The sequence below is a fragment of the Taudactylus pleione genome, unplaced genomic scaffold (genome assembly GCF_031769625.1).
Source record: "Taudactylus pleione unplaced genomic scaffold, aTauple2 ptg000333l, whole genome shotgun sequence".
Lineage (NCBI taxonomy): Eukaryota > Metazoa > Chordata > Amphibia > Anura > Myobatrachidae > Taudactylus > Taudactylus pleione.
Window position 1 is genome coordinate 9224491 of NW_028284734.1, and position 23822 is coordinate 9248312.

The following is a 23822-nucleotide window of genomic DNA, read 5'->3' on the forward strand; positions in this document are numbered from 1 at the left end:
CACCGGGCGAACTGCAGCAGGCGGCCTCCCACTTTGGGATCCCCCAAAGGGAGGCCCGGACCGTCAGGCCGCAGGCTTGTCATCTGGCTTAGGGGCCGGACGTCTGGTACTCCATGCCTGCTTCCGGGGCTTGGCCGATTTCTTAGGACCAGCCTGTCGAAGAAAAGACTGTGGTTTGGGCCTGCCCTGGGCCCTATAAGACCGAAAGGACGACGGTCCAGAACCAGAAGGAGCAGCGGCCGACGGGAGACATGCCGATTTGGCTGCCGCCAGCGTGGCCACAATCTTGTCCAGATCCGGACCGAAGAGAACTCCTCCGGTAAATGGCAACGCCTCCAAACCCTTTTTGGAATCAGCGTCCGCCTTCCAGGATCGCAACCACAAGGTGCGACGAGCAGCCACCGCTGCTGAAGAAATTCGAGACACCAGGGTACTAATGTCTAAGGCCGCCTCGTTGATATAAGTGGCCGAATCACGGAGATTACCAATCAACTCCGCCTGATCGGCCGGACAGTCGGAATCAAAAGACGCCTCTAATGAATCCGCCCAGCGCTCCATCGCTCTGGCAACCCAGCAAATGGCCATAGCCGGCCGTGCTGCCCCCCCCGCAAGGGAATAAGCGGACTTCAGGCAGATCTCCACCTTGCGGTCCGTAGCATCCTTAAGGGAGGACATGGATGGCATCGGCAATGTGGCACTACGGACAAGACGGGTCACGTGAGAATCCACCTGTGGAGGGGATTCCCACTTTGCAAAATAATTATCCGCGAACGGATAAGCCACCGCCAGGCGCCTTTGCGGCTGGCAACGTTTGCCAGGCTGTTTCCACGCCTCCTCTAAATGGTCCACTAACTGACCCGAAAGAGGAGAGACTGTGGCATCGCCCTTCACATCTTTAAAAAAAAAAGGCATACTTGGATTTAGCCGCTGGGGGAACTTCGTCCTCAATCACCAAGGCTGTGCGGACTGCCCGAATAAGTCCAGGAATATATACCTTGGACTTAGCGTCAGCGTCCTTAGTATGGAGAGGTTCCTGATCGTAAGGATCCAGAATCTCCCCATCATCAGACGTCCCTTCGTCATCCTCATAAGGAGCCGACAGAGACGCCACCGGCCGTTTATGTGGCCGCATCACAGACTCCCCTTGCAACACATCCGACAAGTGCTGTACAGAACTCGTCAGGGAGTTAACCCACGCCGGCTCCTAAGAAACCGGGAGCGGGGAAATAGGGAGACTGTGGGGTACCACCAATTGTCGTGGGAAACCCTGCATGGGTGACGACACCACTGATTGCTGGGACAAACCCATCTGCGTAAACGCGGGCTGCGGAGCTAACTGGCCCATTAAGGTCGTAAGCGCCTGAGCGAAACAAGCCCAGGGCGGCTCCTGTACCGGTGCTGTAACCGTAATAGGCCGCGTCATTGACAAACACTGCCGGCAGAGGCCCTCCCCCTCCGCTAACGGTACTTTACACGTAGTACACTGTAGCCGGAGAGGAAAATCACTTTCAGACATGATGGCACCAAGTATGTGACCCCTCTCACCAATTATATATTAAATAGGCGAGAGACCACCCTGCAGCACCGCACCGCACCGAAAGGGCTTAGCAGAAAGGACAGGGACAGTAATAAAGCTGACAGTTTAGAAGAAAAGTTACAGGCAGCAGCGCTAGCACAGTCACATACAATGCAAAGAAAAATCAATTCCTGCACTAACAGCGCTGATCACTCAACTACGCAGACACAGGGTCTGGTAGGACACAGCGCTACATACACAGACCTGCCACAGCGGAGGAGAGGTATGCGGGGGGACCCAGACCACGATGCTTCCGTCCAGTGCTTCCAGCAGCGTTCACCATGCGTTCAGGAAAGATGGCCGCCGAGGAGCAGAGAGGAGGCTGGCCTGGGGGAGGAGCGCTGCTACAGGACCAGTCGGCAGTGTGCAGAGAGGGCTGTGTGCAGCGGGGGAGGCGCCGGCTGTGAGACAGGGAAGGCGCGCTCCCCTGGCATGCATTTAACCCACGGGACGCCACAGCACTACCGCTCTGCTGCGGTCCGCTGTCCCAGGGGGGTAGTGGAAGCGCAGGTTACATACCTGGCTCCACGCTGCAGCCAGCCCCAGGGAGCCCCCTGCCTGGGGACTCTGGACCATGTAACAGCGGGGACCCACCGCGGGACCCCGCTGCTTACCTTGCTGTCCCCCTTGAATCTGGCCATGGTCCGGAACATCTGGGGTCACCGCTAGCTGTGACCCCAGATGCTCACCAGCATCCCCGGATCGGTACCGGCGGGGGTGTAGGGAAGACAGCATGGACGTCAGGACTGACTGTCCATGCTGTACATCCAGATGTGCAGCCACAGCTGCATGAAGAAAAGCTTCAGGGGCTCTTCTAGCCCCCACTCCAACAGGTGCACCCGACTCCGGCCGGGCACCAAACGAAACTGAGGTGCCTTGGCTCGGGGGCGGGGTATAAGAGGGAGACCCTAGTGCATCCTGGGAGGCTGAAAGCTTAACTCTATGGTGCCCGATGACTGACGTCACACCTATACCCCAAGGTATCCTGTGGATACCCTATGGACCCTGAAGTAGAAATATGCTCATTTTAAATCTGATGATGACACTTTGTATTTTAATGTATAAAAAAAAAAGTATACAAATGAAACCAAGTGAAAAACTGCATTTATACAAAATGCTCAAAGATATTGTATCTAGAATACAATATTGTTTATAGTACTATGCTGAAATAAGGCACCCACAGGGTAATATATTTACATATAGAACATCATATCATATACCTACTTACAGGAGTCCAACACTGCTGAGCTTTTGGAAAGTTCTGCATATCCTTACATATTTAATCATACTCAGTATTCAAAACACATTTGAAATGTACAAAATGTAGCAAATTATTATGGTTCTCAAACATTTGATCCATATATCAGTCACATAAGTCCCTGCAGCCATCAATTCACAATCAATAAATCTCTAATTGCAAGAGTCAATAAAAAAGGTCAAAACTGCTGCTTATATTTAGGAGAATACACATTTTGGAAAATCCTTACAAATTATTACCATATGTACAATTTAAATATTTTCTAAGTATGCTAGGAAGGGTAGCTTATACATAAAATGCTTTGTTCTTTTCTGGAATGCAAATGGACAATCAAACTATGCAAATAGTGCCCATTTCTGATCACGTTCTGTGGTCTTCCTTGGCAGACACCACACATCGCTTCTCACCTCCCTGGCACTGGAGAAACGTCGTCATACTACAGAAGGGTTCGGCTGTGCATGAATACATCCAGGGCAGCAGTGTAGAGAATCGTGAATAAACATATCACACTCCACACAGAATACACCCTGACAAACTAGGCAAATGTAAACCTAAAACAGAAATGAACACAATTTTAGTCATAGTAGTAAACTACTATTGGAAGAGAACTAGTAAATAATATTTCAGAAGTAATTTGACCGAAACAAAAATGTAAAAGTGTAGATTTTCATAATCTATTTCAAATACCTGCACCCCCTTGCCTAGTACTAAACTTTTTCCTCCAAAATGCCCAGGTCCCTTCTACGAGAACCCTAAACTGTGTGATGTAGGTGTTCCTGGAGAAATCTCATAATAAATATGGAACCCATGTCGCAGGTCTGGTTTGTAGTAAACAAAAAGACAATGATCTTCTGCACTCACCGGCCAGAACGAGAAGACTTTAGCATGAGTTGGTCAGCTTAAAATATAGTATAATATGTGTAACTAACAATCCATGTTTTTAATAAAGTTTACAGCTAGAGGGAACTGTAATAGCTATGAAAATGTCAAGGGTGAGTACAGTGGAGCAACGTCTTTTGGTTGCACAATATGGTCACACCCCTTTTGCGCTCCAGTTTTAATTTTCTTTACATTCATTAGCCTGATTTGGCGTAGCAAACAGAATACGGTGTTGGATCTGATCATACAGGCACGTTTAGGTGGCCTGATCATAGAGACATAGAGGGCTACCTACTCAAATAAGGAATTTATGTTTTGGGCCAATTTCTTTGGGGCCCTGTATGACAGAGAATGTATCAGTAAAGCTGGGCATCCACTATACAATTTTCTGTCAGATATCTGTCCAATCTGGCTGGTTGGAATGAAAATCTGGTAATGTATGGGAGTAAATGACAATCGTCCATTTGCTCACAAACACTGGAAAATAACCAAAAATGGTTGTTCAGACAAATTGGTTAAATTTGTGTGTTTTAACCAATTTGAACAATTTGTTTTGTCCTTTTTTCAGTGTTTAAAACCATATGATATACTGTCATTTGCTCCCATACATTACCAGGTTTTCATTCCAACCAGCCAGATTGGACAGATATCTGACAGGACATTGTATAGTGGGTGCCAGCTTTATTGTTAGCCAGAGGTTAGTTTATAATGTTACACCCAAAGGGTACTCTCTATGTTTTGTACAATGAGGAGCAACAACCATTATTGGAGGATGTTAAGAAGAAAGTTTTACTGTTCTGGAGTTTAAGTTGGTGTCAAATTAGATACGGTTGTAATGCAAACAGTGGTGTCCTGCATAGGTTTCAAATGATATGCGGACTAATGCCAAGGCTGCTTCCCACATAATGCAAGATTCTGTATGTCAAATTGGCATCACCTTATTCCCCCTAATCACTTTTGGCTTCATACAATTCTTTTACTTACTTGCTGGTCTTTTAGCTCTCCGTCACAGCCCCGACAACACCTTCAAAAAGCGAAATTAAGAAAATAGTTGTATAAACTTTTTACTGTGTTCTACAGTAACCTCACAAGCAGAAGGCACATCAATGGTTTATTGAATATATTACGAAACAATAAAACAGTGATCAGCATTAACACAGCAACTCAAGGTAAGGTGACACTGAAGAACACTGTATGATTTACAGTGAAAACATGCATGTTAGGATACACCCAAATAAAATGTTAAGCAGCAGAATAATAGTTTAATTGTATAATGCTTAATACACAACTGCAATTCAGGAGAACAAACTTCTAGTTAAAGCCAATCACAAACTGCACATAAACAGATATTCTGCATCAGTACACATTTATGCTGCCCCCATTCCCTGACATGACACATTTGTGTTTTTTGCATTAAAACGGAATGTAGCCTAAACTCCAGGAAGTATTTTGCTTTACATTTTGAATAACTAATTATTAGGTTACCCAGTTGAATTCTATGTATTTGTTTTGCATACAGGGATTTCTTTTGTTGGCCTTTTTTAATAAATATTATTTTCTATTCAAAATATGCAGGTTGAGTCTCCCATATCCAAATATTCCGAAATATGGAATATTCCCGAAATACTGAATTTTTTGGACTTGACGGAGATAATGAAACCTTTGATTTTTGATGGCTCAATGTACACAAAATTATTGAATATATTGTATAAAATGACCTGCAGGCTGTGTATATAAGGTATATACAACACATTAATGCATTCTGTGTGTATACTTGGGTCCTATTCCCAAGATATTTAATTATAGTATGAAATTATTCCAAAATACAGAATATTCCGTTATCCAAAATACCCCTGGTCCCAAGCATTTTGGATATGAGAGACTCAACCTATATAGACAAATAATATACTTTTAAAAGGTTTTTGTTTTTTTTTGCACCATTTGATCCTGAACTCTATGGCTGGCTATTATTTGAAATCTCTGCATTACAATCTCCCTGTTCTGGAGCTGCGAATATTGAGAGGACATGGTGATGGATACATGCAAATACTAGAAATTATAGTGGTCTCAGTGGACTACCACCAGCGTACTATGCTAAATAAGGTTATATGGAAAAAGAAAAGACGCTCCACTCACTTCCACTTTTTCTTTGCTGGAGTAAATATGTTAAACGGTCACATGGTCACACATGCTGGTACAAGCAAAGACTGGAATCCAGGAAACCAGCACACAGGAATTGGTTTGTAATAATCCAAATACACGTTATTGATACATAAATAGAGTAAAGTATGCACGAGGCAGCCTGATGATCGTATCAGGCATTTGGCCACCAAAATGTTTGTTAGGACGCCTGTTGCAAACTTGACTTTCATTTTATATTTATAAAAAAAAATTATTTATTTATTTTTTTTAAACATACTCAGTGTCCTGGATTTACATTCCACTTGGAACAGATCTTAATCTAACCAGGCATCTGTGGGATGAGGTGGAACAAACTATTTGTAGCGGAGATCCCCCACCATCTAAATTGTTACTATGAGACACACTGAAACAGACATAACCCAGAGAAGCACTTTCAATACTTTGCTGAGTCAATGATCTGAAAAATCAGGATATCCTGAGAGAGGAAGCTGTAACTAATAAAGTAGCTACTCCATGTAAGGGTTTGTGAACGCAGCTAGAGGCTCTTCTAATAAGAAACTTTAGCGCCTTTTAGTTTAGCCATCTTAAATATTGTAAATATTTGTTTTAGTTTTTTAATAGCACCAAAATATTTCACTCACATCAGTCCCTCATAGTCTAAATTCTGTAGCACAAATGTACAGTATGCACACACTAAAGTCCATCATTCTCATTAACATATGTTGCCATGACAGTTGACAATATCAAGTAAATAATATAAAAATATCACCTCTCCCCTTCATATTCTGCAAGAGAAACTTCTTTAAAAGCATCTAGAGGAAACAGATGATGATACGATCGGGCCAAGTGAGGTGCAGACACTAATGTAAGACCTGAAAGAGAGAGAGTAGAAAAAATATATATAGTGTTGTTTGGTTTCAACATTTATGATCTGTATACTTGGAAAAAAACAATAATTTAGTGGCAGAACAGAACATCGAGGTCCATCCGGCATGCTGTAATATTTGTTTGGTTTTCATGTTCTACTGTAGATCTACATCTTAGTAACAATCATGTTTGTCTTCTTGAATTATATAATTATATTAAAAAAAAACATTAATGTCAGAGGTTAAGGGACTTATTAAAAGTTTGCAGCCCAAACATGTAAAAGAAAGTATCTTCATTTTGTTTTAGAATACTTCATACTTATTAAGTCAGCAGTATGTTTGTAAGAAGATGGTCATATATTTATGTATTACGGTATATAGAGAAGGGGATATCATGGAGGGTTTGTGAGCGAATGTTACATAAAGGGAACAAATAGTCTATTCAATCGAAGGATACACAGAGCTAGGGCATAATGTTATTGTCTAATTAGCTAATCTGTTGCCACTGAGGAGGTGCTGTGAAGGCAGCTATCAACATGGTGGACACGAAGGGGCTGATTCAGAGATGGACGGTATTGCAGAGCCACAGGGAAGCGGATGTGCAACAAAGTCCAACTAAAACATAAATGCAGCAGGAGAGGTCTGTAGGAAATAGACATATCCTGCATCCGTCTTTGATCTGAGTGCAGAGACCTTAGACATGGTCTCGGATCACCATCGATAGGGTCCGGCACTCCTCCAAAACGGGGACGACATGCCCCTGTTTTGGAGAACGGTCCTTGTTTTCGTCCCCCAAACGTTACAGCATGTCAATCATGCTGCATCTAAGGGGAGACTGTGAGCGATCACACAGGACCCATTCTGCACATGTGCAGACCCCAAACAATCGAATATGTACGAAAACCATCAGGTTAGCCAGTATCTCTGAATCAGATCCAAAGTGCAGTCTTTAGGCAAAATGGAAGGTATGAAAAATGGAATTCCAATGATGAACGAAAAAGACCCCGAGTTCCTCCCATATATGAATGTGGGAACCTGCATTCTGAGTGTCTACAGGGGTCACAAAGCCCCCTGGATGAAAGGCATGGATGACCCCACCCACTTCAATTACTCCTAGCCAAAAAAAACCCTGTCAGGACTTTGAGGCCCAACACAGGAAAGGAGATTAAGTTTTTGAGAACCAAAGAAAAAATGTAACAGAAACTCAAGACAGAATTCAATAGGAGACAGAAAGCTGATGAATGTTGCTTTTTCCCAGGTTGGATTCGAGAATGCCAATAAAATATAGAACTAAACTCAACTGAAGAATTTTTGTGCCTCTCCTCAGATACTAAATAAAAAAAATGAGTTGGTGGAGGAAGTGGGATGGCTTAGAGTGTCCCCAGACAGGACGAAAGTGAAAAAGACAGCTAAATCCACCAATTCACCCAGCAGCCATCAATGTCATTAAGGAACATAAGCAACTGCTAGCCTTCATGTATCTGGGCGAAGAATAAGGGAAAAGAGGGAAATTGGGAGTGAGTCATTTTGGATTATTCAGTGGGTTTAGTGGTTTTTTTACCCTTTAAAAAGTGCTGGCACGGGAGGGCCTTTATGTGGAGTAACATAAACAACTAGATTAAGCAAGTGGGGGGACATCACTCTAATTTTAGCACAGAGAGGTACATTAACTACCTTCTCTAACAGATGGCTAATTATCTGTGAATGGCATGGTGACTTATAATATTTTCTTTGAATTGTGATATGCAGACAACGCATTGGCTCTGAAAATAAGAACCTATCGCTGATGAATTTGAGTGAGATTCTGACCAAAAGTTTGGTGTTCTAGGGCTACATAGGAGTCAAACAACACAGTTCGTGAGCCCACTTCTTTGTTTTTGTTGTCCAAGCACAATAGACTAAGGGGTGCAGTATTGTACCTGTTGTCCAAAACACAGGATGTTCAGTCTCCTTTTGTTGAAATAATTCCCGGAGGGTAATGGTTGTCTGTTTTTGACACCCATGACCAAGTCTGAATGTTGTTCAGTAGAAATGGTTACAGAGTCCTGAAGTCCCTGTTCATCTGAAAGAGTCTTTCTGGATGAACTGGAGAAGACAGGCCTTTGTTAAGAAAAAAATAAGAGTTATGGTATAACATACCTTTGATAATTATTTTTCTTCGAGGTCCATAGGGTTCACAGGAATTACCTTGGGGTACGTGGTTGGAGTGATCCAGGCACCAAACAGTGATCCAGGCACTGATCCAGCTTTAGCTCCCAGGATGTACTGGGTCCTCCTCCATATATACACTGCCCATGGCTACAGGCACCCAGTTTGATACCAAGCCCAAGGCAGGAGAAGGAAAGAGGATAAGGAAGGACAATTGTACACCAGAAACACTCGCTGTATGAAGAGGGAATCATTGAAATACAAAAGAAAAAAAAAAAAGATTACCCAATAACAACCAGGCGCGTTAGGGTGGGTGCCCTGTGGACCCTATGAACCTCGAAGAAACAGAGTTCACAAAAGGTATGTTATACCATAACTCTTATTTTCTTCTTTCGGGTTCCATAGGGTTCACAGGAATTTCCTTGGGGATGTCCCAAAGCAGTTCCCTAAAGGGTGGGGACGCTCCTGATCAGAAAAGGAGAATCCGGCGCCCAAAGGAAGCATCCTGAGAGGCAAAAAGTATCACAGGCGTAAAACCTGATGTGGACGGAAGACCTGAGATTCGCAGCTACAGTAGAGCACCTGAAAATGGTCTCTGGGCGTCTCATATACAAGAGAGGCAGGGAGGAGCAACCCTGACGTGCGAAAACCTCGCCTGTGTATCGGCTTCTGGGCTTGGGGAGGGGCTGCTGGGGAGAGCGTACCTCCCCCTAGACTGTTTCAATACACCGGGCGCACTGGCCTTTTACATGGCTGCCGTCACTGTCCCCAGCGCCAGATTTATATGCCCCAGTGGTCTAGTGGGAGAAGCAGTCGTCCCCGGTTCCCCACTACAGCAACCTTCGGCAGACCTCCACTGCCGGAGGCGCGGACTGCCACGTGCTTCCCCGCAAGCGGGGAACCACCTTGCCTGCATCCCTGTGTCTTCCAGATGCAGTACCGGGCCCAGCATCTAGTCAAACGCCGATTGCGCCCGCCTAAATCACCAGTTCCCTCACTGGTGTTGCGGCGCCGGCGGGGGTAGATGGAGCAGCAGCACGGGTGTCCATTAGGACGCCTAGCGCTGCATACTCGTAAAACAAACAGAAAACCCCCAAAGCTTGGGACTGTCTGAGCAGTCCCCTGTCTAAAAAGGTGAACTGATCCTGTGCACCGAACAAAAAACTGAGTGCCTGTAACCAGGGCCAGGGTATATATGGAGGAGGACCCAGTGGTGCCTGGGTCACTCCAACCACATACCCCAAGGTAATTCCTGTGGACCCTATGGAACCCAAAGAAGAAAAAAAATTAATTAGGCAGATCTATTATTGAGTAATGCAGTGAATGATTATTTAGACCGAAAGTGTATATCCCTATAAGCAAACTGCGCTGCTCTTGCTTGTTACATTTCCCCAGTGTAGGCAGGTCATTACACAATATCAGAACGCCCATAATACCCTGAGTTAAAGGGAACGGTATCAACCTATAAAGAAAAATTCATTAAAAAGTAAAAAAAAAAACATTGAGAAAATAGTATGAAGGGTATTGGGGGGTCTCCCTTCTTTAGCCCTTCCTGCTGTCGGTGGTTCTTTAGCCCTGCCCACTGTGGGTCCGTACCCTCCTTAGTTGCGGAAGAGAATGTATCATGAAACTATACATATACTTACGGCAGACTTTGCATTCCACAGGTAGTTCAGAGTATTTTGATTTACACTGTGGACAGAAGTAGCCACCCAGTGTGAGGCCTGGCTCAGTGTTGCTATCCAGATGCCTGAAAGAAAAACACCAATATAATGTACACCATGAACAATACAATTACAGGCTGATATGGGATATAAATGTCTGTTATATATATATATATATATATATATATATATATATATATATATATATATATATCTTCTAAGTATCAGGAAGCCATGTGACACCAGGAGGTGATTCTTGTGGGAACTTTGAAAAATGGTCAGCGAATCTCTGCAGGTACAACTAGGTCTTTCATGGAGTGTAAGATAAGATACAGGTTTTAAACGTAGCAACTAAACTGAATAAACAGACATGAACCAATAGACACAATAAAAGGTCATACATACGCCATGCTAAAAGACGGCTTCGCATCTTGATCAGAGAGGGAACCCATTGTGTGCTGAGGAAAGCCTAGTAAAAATAAAAAAAATTAAAACTGCAGTTTGTAATTATGACACACAATATACAGTATATAGTTATTATCAACTATCCTCCAAATGAAGAACTAAGGCAATACAAGTGTTGTCATCACCTTGACAACCATAGGGTGTATGCTGAACAAATACTGTATAAGTGAGAATACAGCCAATCACTTTCTGCCTTAATGAAACATACACAAATGATAGGCCGCATTCCCCAGACTATTGGTTCACCACACAGAATGTCTGACTCCGCAGAAAGCGGATGATGGGTGCACTTCATTGGGATAATGAGAATGGATTATAGGATACGTACCCATACGAATAAGAGAGCACTCAGAACTGGTACTGGCCGGAGGAGGGCTGACATGGTGCATCAGGAGTTCTTTGTAGTGGCTCTCATCCAAAATGACATGATAAACTCCTTTAAAATAAACCAAATAGCCCTCATATAATATCACAGTGTTAATCAAAGACATTCTCCAGTAGGCATTAAAGGCGGCAAAACAAATTGTTTTTGGACTCGGGAACAGAATAACCCCTTACCAACCCAATAAGTGTACTATTGTCTTTACCTTTTTCTGAAAGTGATATTTACGTTACTGCATGTGACAAGCCCTATGAAATTCTGATAGGGTGACGGGTTCATTTACTGCTGCTGATAACCGCAGATGATGCAGTGAGCTCACAATGCCTGACAGATTACTGTATGGGGCAAAATATATACAATGTACTAGCAGTAACAAAAGGGCAGCTATACAAGGAGCAATGGATAGGGGACTGTAACAAGCTCGATTATCAAGCATGGATTTGGTATTACTGTGCAAATTATAGGCCTATACAAAACCAATAACACATTTCAAATTTCCTTTACTTTAAAATGCTCAATGGCAGCCATTACAATGGGTAGTTGTTGTTTTGTAAGTCTAAAATGTTTAGTCTTGGATGAATATATAGTGATTGCTCTTACTACATCCAACAATTGATGTTTCTTCTCCTACTGTACATTCCCAGCTGTGGATAAAGGATGGGACTACAATTTCCTGGTTGATATGAAAAGATGACACAGACATCATGGTGCCAGGAAATCCCTTTTGTTTGTAAGTTCCCATCTCTTATAGCAGTAGAATTGCCATTTATAATGTCATCTAATTTAGAGGGACCTTACTCACTGGTTCAAAAGATGCTTTTGTAAGCAAATAAGTACTGCTGAGGTCCAATGGAGCCAAACGATTTGGTGGGACATAAATCATTAGCATTCTCCACGCAGGGAAAACAAACTTTTGCAGATAACCCAGTTCCCAGAAAAATAAACTTGTTAAATAGCTGAAATTTGACTGTAGATAAAGCAAGACCTACACTTTGCCTTCGCTCCAGGCAATAACTTTTATGATCCTATCATGCCCAAGAGGAGACCTTCTTTTATGGAAAAGAACTTGAAAAATGTAAAGCTGGGCACACACCTGGGCCACTTGTCTGCTGACCCAGGCATCCGTCATCAGAGCGACCAATTGGTAAGCCAATACACACTTACCAATCGGCCTCTCGATGCGTCTGGGCTGACATCACAACTGGGAGGGCATTAAAATTTGCCCGCCCAGTTGAGATGTCAGTGTCGGCGTTCTCTGCAGCAAGTGCAGAGGCGGGCAGCGGGTCATCCATACACACAGCCAGAAGTGCCAATATATCTGCAAGATATATCTATATCGGCTGTGCTACAGGTCAGATGTGATGTGCCTGTGAGCAACGTCATCCACAGACATATCTTCTGTACACACTTGCCTATGCACTATGTCATTCGTCAGCTGATTGAATGATATACTGCATAGTGTGTACCTAGCATTACTATTGCTCATTGTTAAATCTGTGTTTGCTATTGTTACTTTGTTTTGAATATTTATAACACTCAGACGTCTTTGTTGTGAAGGAATCAATTGTGATGTTTTCGTTACTTTCGCCTGTGCGGATTCATCCAACACCAATATTTTATCCAGATATGGCCATAGACCCGCAGTTTCCTTAACTCTGCCATCAGTGTTTCTCTCTGCTAGAAAGAATCCATCAGTGTTTCTAGCAGCGCTGTTAAGGTTCTTGGAGAGCTTGCCAGGCCAGACAAGTGCATTGGAAGTATTATCCTATGATCCAGAATCTCAGAGTAGAGTAGCCACAGGGATCTAAAAATTATCATTCTGAAAATCTATCGATGTGAGTACTCTTTCTTGACCAATGTGAGGATCTGGTTTACTTATTCACTGTTTGGAAGTGACTAGTCTCCTGAGATCAGCACATGAAGGTTTCTTGACAGGGAACAGACTGGAATAGAAATCTTTACCCTTTTGGACTAAGGAAACTGAGGCCTTCAGCTCTGATCATGCTTGATATCAGACTTGCAGAGCTTGTAGTACTGCAGAGTCTGTTAGAGTTCAGTATTGTACAAGTACATTTCCTTTTGGATACTGGGGGGAACTATGGGCCAGATTCTGAGTTGAGAATAGAGTAAGAAAGAGCCAGTAACTGTACACCTTGGTAGAACCATGCTGCACTGCAGGTGGGGCAGATGTAACATGTGCAGAGAGAATTAGATTTGGGAGGGGCGTGTCCAAACTGACATCTAAATTCCAGTGTAAAAATAAAGTTGTCCAGCATTTGTGGGCTACATGCAAACGCAGCCAGTATTTATCACACATGCAAAAAAAATAAAAAAAAAAGTATGTATTTGCACCTCTTGCATTACTTCATGGCTTGTGCAGTTACTTGCTCTATTCCCATCTAGAATCAGGCCCTCTATCTGTAGCCCCCCATTACAATTTGTAGCACTCACTGATCTCTGATGTGCTGTGAGCGTGATTCATGGAGGTACACAATGCCGATTATTACGCAGACTGATTGTTTGCCATTGCATATGCATGGAAGCTGCACTGGGCACGCGCAGCGATGGATTCGCGATTACGCCCGCACAGAGGATCCCTTCACAAAGTGAGTGACAGGTAGTCAGCGTTAGGGGGAGGTCACGGGGGGTGGTTAGGCAAATGGAGATGTCTCTGACCATTTAAATGGCCTTTCAAGGGTGTGCATAGATTAGCCATTGTCATCTCCTTCGTAGCATGAGAGCAGGTTCTTTGATTTGTCTCTCATATATTGAAGACACAATAGGGCTTCCTGGAGGCAGAAGGATAATTCTGCATGTTATACCGTTTTCCAGGTTCACTACTTGCTGCATTACTGTACTGCTTGTATGAGAAGGACGGGAATCTCTGTCACAGAGGTATCGGATACTTTACACTCGCAAATATTTGTAGCATACAATCTAACTGATCCCTGATCAACAAACTTTCCTCATATGGGAGATAAATCAAGCTATATTTCGATTTTTGATATACAGTCCAGAGCTGTAAGTAAAGGGCTCCTATCTGTTATGGACGATGCTATCATTCTGGATGATAACCCACAATGTCCAAAAAAACAATTCCTCTGTGTGATACTTTATAGTAACAATCTCTGATTATCTTCCCCGGGACATCTATATGGAGAGTCTCTCTATAGCATGAGAGCGCTATATACTGAGGCCATGGCAATGCCAGGCTCCAATGATATTCCTGAGAAAATATAAAGCTGATTATTGTACATTATTCTGTCCATAGGGTCTCTAAGGGATTATATCTGTTTGTGAAATTACAGCTCTGCCATATATGTAGCTATAGCTGTGTGCACTTTATAGACCATCATCATTCCAGGATGTCTAATCATCAAATGAATCCAAATGTTACAACTGAGGTTTCCCCAATTGTGACCATTCCTTCAGGATGAATTCCTCAATAAATAGCATGCAGGGAACACCTTACTTTTAGGAGTAGGTTTCTCACAGTTATCTGTTCAGAGGCAAAAGCGGTTATGATATATATCACTTAGGATTTATACATAGTTGTTTCAATAGAATATTATGCAAATAAAATATTCTAGGCGTTTGCTTAACCTGATTCCTCACTGGAGGGGATATCTGCCACATCTGAGGAATCATGTTCTGAGTATGAGCACCTGCGCCTGGTTCGGAGTTGTGTGCAGTGCCGATGTCGGACTCAGCGGACCGATGTATTTCTACTGCACATACATCACTCAGCACACATGCCCGTTTGCATCTGAATCAGTGCTGTGACCCTGTGCAAGAACACAGTCTCAGAAATGTATTGATCGTCCTGGGGTGGTGTTAGGGAGGGGGCTAATAAGACGCACGGACCTGCTGTGTCTTACAGGCGAGTTATGGGAGTGCTGTGTGTTGCTGAAGGTGGTTGCATACACAGACGCATCATAGCTCACATTGGAGGCCATACTCTGAAACTGCACTTGTCATGGGGCTGGTGCAAGTTTTTGATGGTGCGACCGACTGTAAACACACTCAATGTGGGCGTCTCAGTCCTTGTACATTCAGAAGCACGGCTGTACTCCAGGGAAGGGCTTTAGTAACCAAAGCCTGCTGCATCCATGGAAATACAGCCTTACACTGCTCAGGAGGCCGTAACCTTGTAGTGAGCGCTGCATATACACAAACATTTCTATTTCTCTCTGCTAGAAAGAATCCATCACCTGCAGCACAAGACTTGTATAAAGGCATCTTCTTTACCAAAGAGCACACGGGAATGCTGAATACATCTCCTATTACTATTCTCACTATGCACTTTCCAACATTAGTAGCTCATCCCTGCCGTTAGGACTTACTTTGAACAGGTGTCTATCAGCTTTTTGGACATAGGAGCTGATTCAGAGCCGCTCGCCCAATGTGTAAGCAAATTGTGTAGGGAGTGCAATCGCACAGCAATGCATTATCACGCCCAGTATTTCTTAGAGAGAGATCACATAGTGTATGCAGACACCCACCAGCCTGTTTTAAGATGCCCACTTGTGCACGTCATGTCCAGGAAGTGTATGCAACCATCGGTACATCGGATGCTATCGCAGCAGCGCTTGAAGTTGACCATACCCTGCCGCAAGCACTTCAGTGTAAAAACAAGCCAGATGACGTGTACTATGATGCTGTCTTATAAATATGCACACCTCTAAAACGCTGTTGAGATGCTCAGGCAGGCACCTCCACTCCCCCGTTTTAAATGGCCAGCCCCTGTTACCATCTACAAATGGCTTCCCCTGTCACTCACTCTGCTGGGTTGTCTATGCGCAGCGAGCAAATGCATTGAGAACTTTTGCCAAGGTATGCACATGCGCACTGCGATGCAAGCGGACAATGCATACACACTGCATACCATCGATAGCAACGAGAGTATGCATCTTAGCGAGCGGGTCTGAATGAGGTCCATAGGGTCACGTTAAATCGCAGGTTCTGGCTCCACCTGGGTCTGTTACTTCTCCCCGCTTGTGCGAAGATTTAAAATGTTTATCTGAACACTGTTGTTGTCTCTGCGAGAACATGTATTCTTCTCTCCTGTAACATATGTGAAGCTCTCTGCATGGTCCATGCTAAGCTATGTAGAACTACATGTTATACTGGACTCCTAGTTTTCTCTTGTCTCACATTTTAAGGGACTGAGGCCCTGATTCAGAGCCGGACGCTCTGACAGAGCACTCGCTCTGAATCAGGGTGTTTTTTTTTTTTTTTTTTTAATGGAGCGGCCCCCTGGCCGCTCGCATTGCTGTGGGTTACCACCCACAGCTAATGCGAGCGGCCAGGATGATGGCTTGCGACCAGACCCTTGTGGTAGGGTCTCGTGGCCGCAAGCCCCAGAGAGCTTTCGGCTCTCACAGAGCCGAAAGCCCTCCCACTGACATCACTTGTGGGAACGCCTCCGTCTGGGCAGCCACCCCCCCGGCCCGCCCAACAAAGGGGGCGTGCTGTCACTCAACATCGACAGCACGCCCCCTTTGGTGCGAGACCCGGAGCAATGGATTGCCCGTCGCTATCCGGGTCTCGCACATGCGCATGACGGAGCCGGCTCCGTCGTGCGCATGCGCTCTGGGCCACCATCGACCCGGTTGCGAGCGCTCAGCACTTGCGACCGGTTCTGAATCAGGCCCTGAGTTTGTGACATTGGTCCTGCACCACTTCTATACTTCAGTGTTCTCTAAATGTTTCTTTCAATGCTGCAGTTTATTTACCCCTTTACTGATATACTTTATTTGTTACTCAGCGTCATTATATAATTTGTGCATTACACTTTTTCATTGGCTAAGCAGTTTGTCTAATTATACTCTTTTCTGATCCCTGCATAGTAAATGTGCTATTGCTGCCACCTGGTGGCCGAACTCCCTTACTGCAGTGTGCTTCTTGGATTTGCTTGCCTGAATGCAAGTTGTTACGCTTTTTGCATATATCCTTTCACACACCTCCTCTCATCTATAGATTACCACACATAATATCTTGCATCCTGTAGTAGCACAAACTGCTTATCTGGATACTGCCCCTCTGACTCTGATGAAGTTCACTTTTTCAACTTTAAGGTGGCAATAGAGGTAGTGAATCTGCCTGCTGTCCTCGAACGAAAAAGGTAGTATCTGCCTGCTATCCTGCTTTTGATCCAGCCCTGATATCTGGCCTTCCCATATGCCCAGATATATTGAGGCTAGGCCAGAGGTTCCTAAACGCGGGACAGTTTCGGAGCCTCTGGGCTCGGCGATTCTGGGATATTTGTAACAACCCTCCCTAATTCAGTATCCGTCCCTGCTGCTTTCATGCTGGTTTGCACTGCTGGGGTAAAGGTCTGTCTTCCTGGTTCGACAACCTGCTACTGTCATGTTTACTTCAGATTTGTGGGTGCCCAATGGTCTTCCAGGGTGGTTTCTTCTGTACTGTTCTGGGTCTCCTCGTTCTCTGTCCTTCATCTCACCCTATGGGTTGAGGGAACTACAGTGTGATGAGGTCCATTGTTTACCCCAGTGGTGTATGGGATGCAAATGTAGGCCAGGTCTCATTAGTATCAGCTTTTCAGTCTTTGCTGTTACTGATACTGAATCTGTATGCCTGCTCATCACAGATCATTTATCTTTCGAGACCTTCTAGAGATAATTACTTAAACACATTGTTTGGATGCTCCTTGTAGTGTGTAACTTACTTGGCTCCCTCATTTTGTTTTGTTTTTTTGGGGGGGATATTTCACTGTCCTCCCATGGTTGGGGATTTTATTATGTTTCGGACTACAGATGGATCCACTATCCCTCCCTCGTTTTACTGTGTGCTTAATTTTTATGTTTGCTAAGTTACCATGGTGCACCAGTGTCAATCTTAGTACATTGTGCTAGTCTGCTTGGCAGGGAAACAAAGAAAATGTTGTATTCTGAAACATTCTATTTTAATCTCCGTATGTTGATTCTTCTATTATTGTAACACTGGCCTATAGAGCTTATTGTTGGCATGTTCTGTTACATTGTTGTAATTTTTTTCACTAATGCCCCTTTGGTGTCTCGTATGTATCTTTTGTGTGTTTTATACTGAATTATTGATACCAATGTTTCTTCTATTATGTTTCTGAATGAGTAATAAAAGGTAAGCTGACAGAACTGCTCCTGAGGCAGCAGACTTTAGTGCGCAGGGTAGCCATACCTGTTATTGGAGCTGCAGTGCCATAGTGCGCCTCCCGGACTACACAGTTATGCCCCTAAATCCTTAAAAAAAAAGCAGTAACTGCATGCCTAACAGAGTCAGGAAAGGAGAACCCCATTACATACCATCACAGGGGGTGTTTTTTTTTTCAAAGTACCTGTCTATCTATCTAGAATGGGTTTTTTACCCATTGTAATGGCTATCACGGTGTATGAAGAATAAATGTATTTCTCAATCAATGTTACAAGTGACATGTATATCTTACCACCAGTCTCCCGAGTAAGAACCGTGCAGACACGAACCTCCGCAGAAAGACCTATGACAGACACCTGGATTTTGCTAGCTTTCAAACACTGCCAGGAAAATCAAATTCAGTAAATCAACTCACAGTATAAAATTGAAAAACATATATGGCTAGAATTCAGTCATGTGTTAGACACTTACCTTTATCATATCGTATATATTAGATGGGTCACATGTCGTCAGGCTGCTAAATATCACCAAGATCTCACGACTTGTGTGACCAGGCATGTGTCTGTATGACAAAAAAACAATGACATCAGAACTAATAACTTATTGCATGCATGTACATTATACTTCTCAGACAGCAGGCTTCACAAATCTTTTATAACTTGAAGTCCGGTATCAGAAAAATGATCAGTAAATAATTTTATTACACAAATGCAATAACGACATAAAACTCCCTCCAAATCTCTCTAAAGCTGGGTAAACACACGGTTGACTTGACAGCCAACTGGCCATTGCGACGACTGATTCAGGTAAGTATACACACTTACCGATCGGCTGCTCAACGTGTTGTCCTGACAGCACAGCTGGGCGGGCATTTAAATTTGTCTGCCCGGCAGTGAAGTCAGTCCCTGCAGCAAGTGTACTGATCAGCAGACCACCCGTGCACAGCCAGATGGGCAGATATATCGCCGGGGGGCTGTGCTGCACAGCCAACGCGATATATATCTGTGAATTACGTTGTTCACACCCACCGATGTACTCTCGATATATGGGTCGTACAATTGAACACCCGATATATCACCCAGTGGGTACGCAGCATAAGAGCAGATAAAAATCAGTATTGTTTAGATCTAAAGTTACAGGATTTCTGGCAAGAGTTCAAATAATGCTGGTCTACTGTATGCACTAAAAGTCTCAGAGGTCAGAAGTTAGGTTTTACATTGCAAACATGAATATTTCCCCTATAAGTGACAAATTATGTTTTCTGGAGGATTGAGCTTTCAAGGTACTGTAAGGTATTACTGACTTTAGTGTCTGCAGAGCGAGGTTGAGAGAGTTGTAGAGAGACGGCTCGCCATTGCAGGTCATGTCTACAGCTTTCTTCAAAGCGGTTATGTGCTGCCTGGGGTTACCTAATGGCAAAAAAAAAAAAAAAAACAACTTTGTCTTGGAAGGAGTTAGCCAAGATAAAAAAAATAAAAAGTAAACACTTACCTCTGCTCCCATGATTAATCTAAATTTGAAAAACACTCAGCAAAAGTGAGGAGCTCCTTCTAATACCATCACAACCAGTGTCCCCAAAAGGTACCTCCAATTGAATGGAAAACCTTTAGAAGTGCTTTTTTACATTGGATATTACATATAGGTGCAGGTTTTGTTCTGTGGTGAGAATTCCAAAATAAATTTGCACTGAACTAAATTTCCATTAACTTAACAGGTATGCTCGTTCACTCCTCTGCCGCATAAAAGGGATGAGCTCCCCTAACTTATCAGGCAGAGAAGGACTGACAGCTTTGTAGAACTGCTGCCCAGGAATGCACTGTTTGTACTGCTGTATACACGCACAGAGACAGTGACTGATCTGTCTGACCTGTATAACATCCCATCAAGATAAAGTTGTTGGAGGAGTTGTTGCCGAGTATAGTGGGGAAACAACGTTTTACTATTTAATAGTGCTCCAGTGGAAAGCCAGAGTAAAACTGGGTACACACAGGAAGGGATGGGCATTCGTTACGACATTGGAACGAAAATAGAAATTGCCTGTACACACTTGAACGAGTTAATGAACAACGGAACGATCACTGTTCTATCCTTCATTAACATACCACAGGTCGCTAGCGACAGCGGGAGAGCGCAATCGCCCATACACGCTGAGCAATGCAGGCGATTTGTCGTTACGAAATAGCAAATCGGCCCGACCTCGCTCCAGTGTACCCAGCTTACCATGGTACATATTAGATTATTTCAATTTTGGGAATTAGTGACCCTTTATGGCACAACAGAAATATTACTCTCAAATGTGGGAACACATGGGTATGGCTAAACTGGAAAAGATCTGGACATCTGACCTCATTTGACAACATGCCCAGCAATGATCCTATGGGATTAACAATTATATCGATTGAAATCAAGTCATTTTGGGGCCACACACGCAATGAAAGCAGCCAAGTGGTAGAGGATAAGTTAACACTAATCAAACATATTAGAGAATATCAATCAACAATCGCCCGTAAGAAAACAGAGTTCCTTTCAAATGAGATCAAGGCAGCAAACAATAGGCCGGCTCAGCTTTTCCGTACAGTGGAGATGCTTTGCAAACCAGCATGCCTACAGCTTGATGAAACCCTCTCCCAGTCAAGATGCAATGAGTTTGCAAAATTATTTGCAGATAAAGAATCCTCCATCAGGACTGGAATCCCCACAGTGCCATCAAAGGAGTGCCAAACTACCAAGCCTGCCAAGGTAACCCACCTGTCTCCCTGGAACAGCTTTGACATAATGGATGTAAAAGACATTTCTAAAATTATCAGAATGTTGCGACCCACCACCTGTGATCTCGACCCTGCTTCAACCAAGCTTCTCATAGGGTGTATAGACATTATTGGCCCTGTAATTGCAAAAATTGTTCAATGCTCTTTGCAAACAGGCATTTTTCCAGAACCACTAAAGGAAGCAATTGTTACACCACTTCTTAAAAAACCTAATTTAGACCCTGACTGCATAACCAACTATAGACCAGTATCAAACCTTCCTTTTCTAGGAAAGGTCATTGAGAAAGTGGTGGCAATGCAACTGGAAACCCACCTGTCTACCCATGATATTTATGATCCATTCCAGTCAGGATTCAGGAGAAGACATAGCACTGAAACAGCCCTGGTATGTGTGCTTAATGATCTTCTGATGAAAAGAGACAGAGGTGATTATTCAATCTTAATCCTTCTGGATCTCTCAGCAGCATTTGATACTGTGGACCACAGGATTCTAATTAAGTGCCTGAAAAATGTCTGTGGTCTGGATGGCACAGGCCGTAGCTGGTTCAAATCATTTCTCACTTGCAGGTCACAGAGAGTTTCTTCTGGAGTAAACTCTTCATCACCAGTGTCACTTCCATGCGGTGTCCCACAGGGTTCTATACTATCTCCCATGCTTTTTGCAGTATACATGCTACCATTGGGTGAAATAATCAGACGTCCTGGCCTGGTCTACCACTGCTATGCAGATGATACACAACTGTACCTGTCCTTTGCTCCAGGTACAAATGACCCAATAACAACCCTAAATGGCTGCCTAGCTGAGCTCCAGGAGTGGATTAGTGCCAGTTGGCTGTGACTGAACTCTGATAAAACAGAGGTTCTTATGATAGGTCACAGTACAGGGCTACAGCATAGCCAACCAACAGGACTTACGCTTGGGGGTTCAGAATTACAAAACACTAAACATGTGAGGAATCTTGGTGTTGTCCTGGATAGTGGCATCTGACACTTAAGCATCAGGTATCAGCCACAATCAAATCCTCATTCTTTCATCTGAGGAACATAGCCAGAATCAAGCACTTAATTCCCTCAGAAGATCTGCCTAAAGTCATACATGCATTTATATCATCACGCCTAGACTACTGCAACGCCCTCTACCTCGGTCTCCCAGCAAAAGAATTGCACCGCTTGCAGATGGTACTAAACGCAGCTGCCAGGCTATTAACCAACCAGGCCTGTTCCAGCCACATAACACCCATTCTCTACTCCCTTCACTGGCTGCCTGTCAGATGGCGATTTGTTTTCAAGATTGGCTTACTAACTTACAAAGCCCTACATGACCATGACCCAAGGTACCTGAAGCAGCTTCTGTCCCACTCGATTACTGCGATCCATTGACGAAAAACTATTAACAGTACCTAGAATCTCCTGGAATTCATCTGGGGGTCGAGCTTTCAGTTTTGGGGCTCCAACCTCAATGGAACTCACTTCCCCGCACAGTTCGAGAGGCCTCCACTCTAGAATCCTTCAAAAATAGACTCAAGACTCCCCTATTCACCCAAGCATTTCACTATTGTCCCTTGTTTAAGCTTATTTTGTATTTTGTACTGTAAATGTAAAGCACTTTGAGTCCTTTAGGAAAAAAGCGCTATATAAATAAAATTATTATTATTATTATTATTATTATTATTAAGTGGCCAATATTGCAGCATGTGCAGCCAGCATAAGAGTGTCTGTAGTTATAAATGCACATACTTCACTTAATATCAAATCAAATATTCCTGATAAAATGGTCTGACAACTGCTCAAATGAATGAGAATATTTATTTTAATAAAATATAATTAGGAGAAAGGGGAGTTCCGCACAGAACCTATCCAAATTGTTTTAACCAACCAATTTGTAAATTGTTGTAATATAACTAATTATTCAAAAGCGGTGGTGGCGCTCCCATAGCCTATATGCACAACTGAATACACAAAGAGAAAAAAAGAAAGGCTAGTTGCTGGGGCACTCTTAGTAAATATTTAAGGTTAAGAATAAAATATAACTTTTATTTAGATATCTTTAAAAAGGTCATAGGAAGATTCACTGCACATACTTGAGACAACAGAAGAACAAAAAATAGGTACCAATAAGTATTAAATTATATGAATGGTGAACATATTTGAAAAATCGGGGTACCAATGCTCCTGCGTATTATTCTGATATGTCTTATTTGAACGGTACCCAAAATTGTCCCTGACCTATTGCAGCATGCTGTTATGTGAGTACCAGAAGTGTTAAAAAATAAACAAAAAAGAGAGAAAGGAGACAGAGAGATATAAAAATCTCTACTGTGTTACCGATGTGTCCCAATACACCTTAATGTACTACCTACAATACCTGGTATTCCCTGGTGGTCTCCCATCCAAGTACTATCCAAGCCCAAGACTGTATAGCTTCCAAGATCAGACGAGATTGGGCACACTCAGTCTGGTATGGTTGTAGGTGCGTATATTATTTGGTGAGGAAAAGGTGGAATGCCCAGGTAAACACAAAAAGA

The 23822-nt window shown here is 43.4% G+C and overlaps 1 protein-coding gene and 1 pseudogene across 5 annotated transcripts in view; both read right to left on the reverse strand.

Moving 5' to 3' along the window:
* Positions 1 to 23822, reverse strand: part of GTF2H2C (GTF2H2 family member C) — a 92271-nt gene that overhangs the window by 38529 nt on the left and 29920 nt on the right. For 3 of the 5 annotated variants that reach the window (XR_015869498.1, XM_088443703.1, XM_088443705.1), the window contains exons 8-16: positions 19833 to 19938; positions 19001 to 19091; positions 18822 to 18909; positions 11327 to 11434; positions 10939 to 11002; positions 10516 to 10619; positions 6625 to 6727; positions 4698 to 4737; positions 3242 to 3385 (exon numbers count right to left, since the gene is read on the reverse strand). Coding sequence is in view for 4 of the 5 variants with exons in the window: in XM_088443703.1 (XP_088299829.1) it covers positions 3266 to 3385; positions 4698 to 4737; positions 6625 to 6727; positions 10516 to 10619; positions 10939 to 11002; positions 11327 to 11434; positions 18822 to 18909; positions 19001 to 19091; positions 19833 to 19938 (824 nt within the window). In the remaining variant the exon portion in view is untranslated. Of the gene's footprint in view, positions 1 to 2663; positions 3386 to 4697; positions 4738 to 6624; positions 6728 to 10515; positions 10620 to 10938; positions 11003 to 11326; positions 11435 to 18821; positions 18910 to 19000; positions 19092 to 19832; positions 19939 to 23822 lie in introns of those variants that run through there. The other 2 variants (XM_088443706.1, XM_088443702.1) reach the window with 1 other exon arrangement.
* LOC148509033 (5S ribosomal RNA) lies at positions 23651 to 23769 on the reverse strand (annotated as a pseudogene).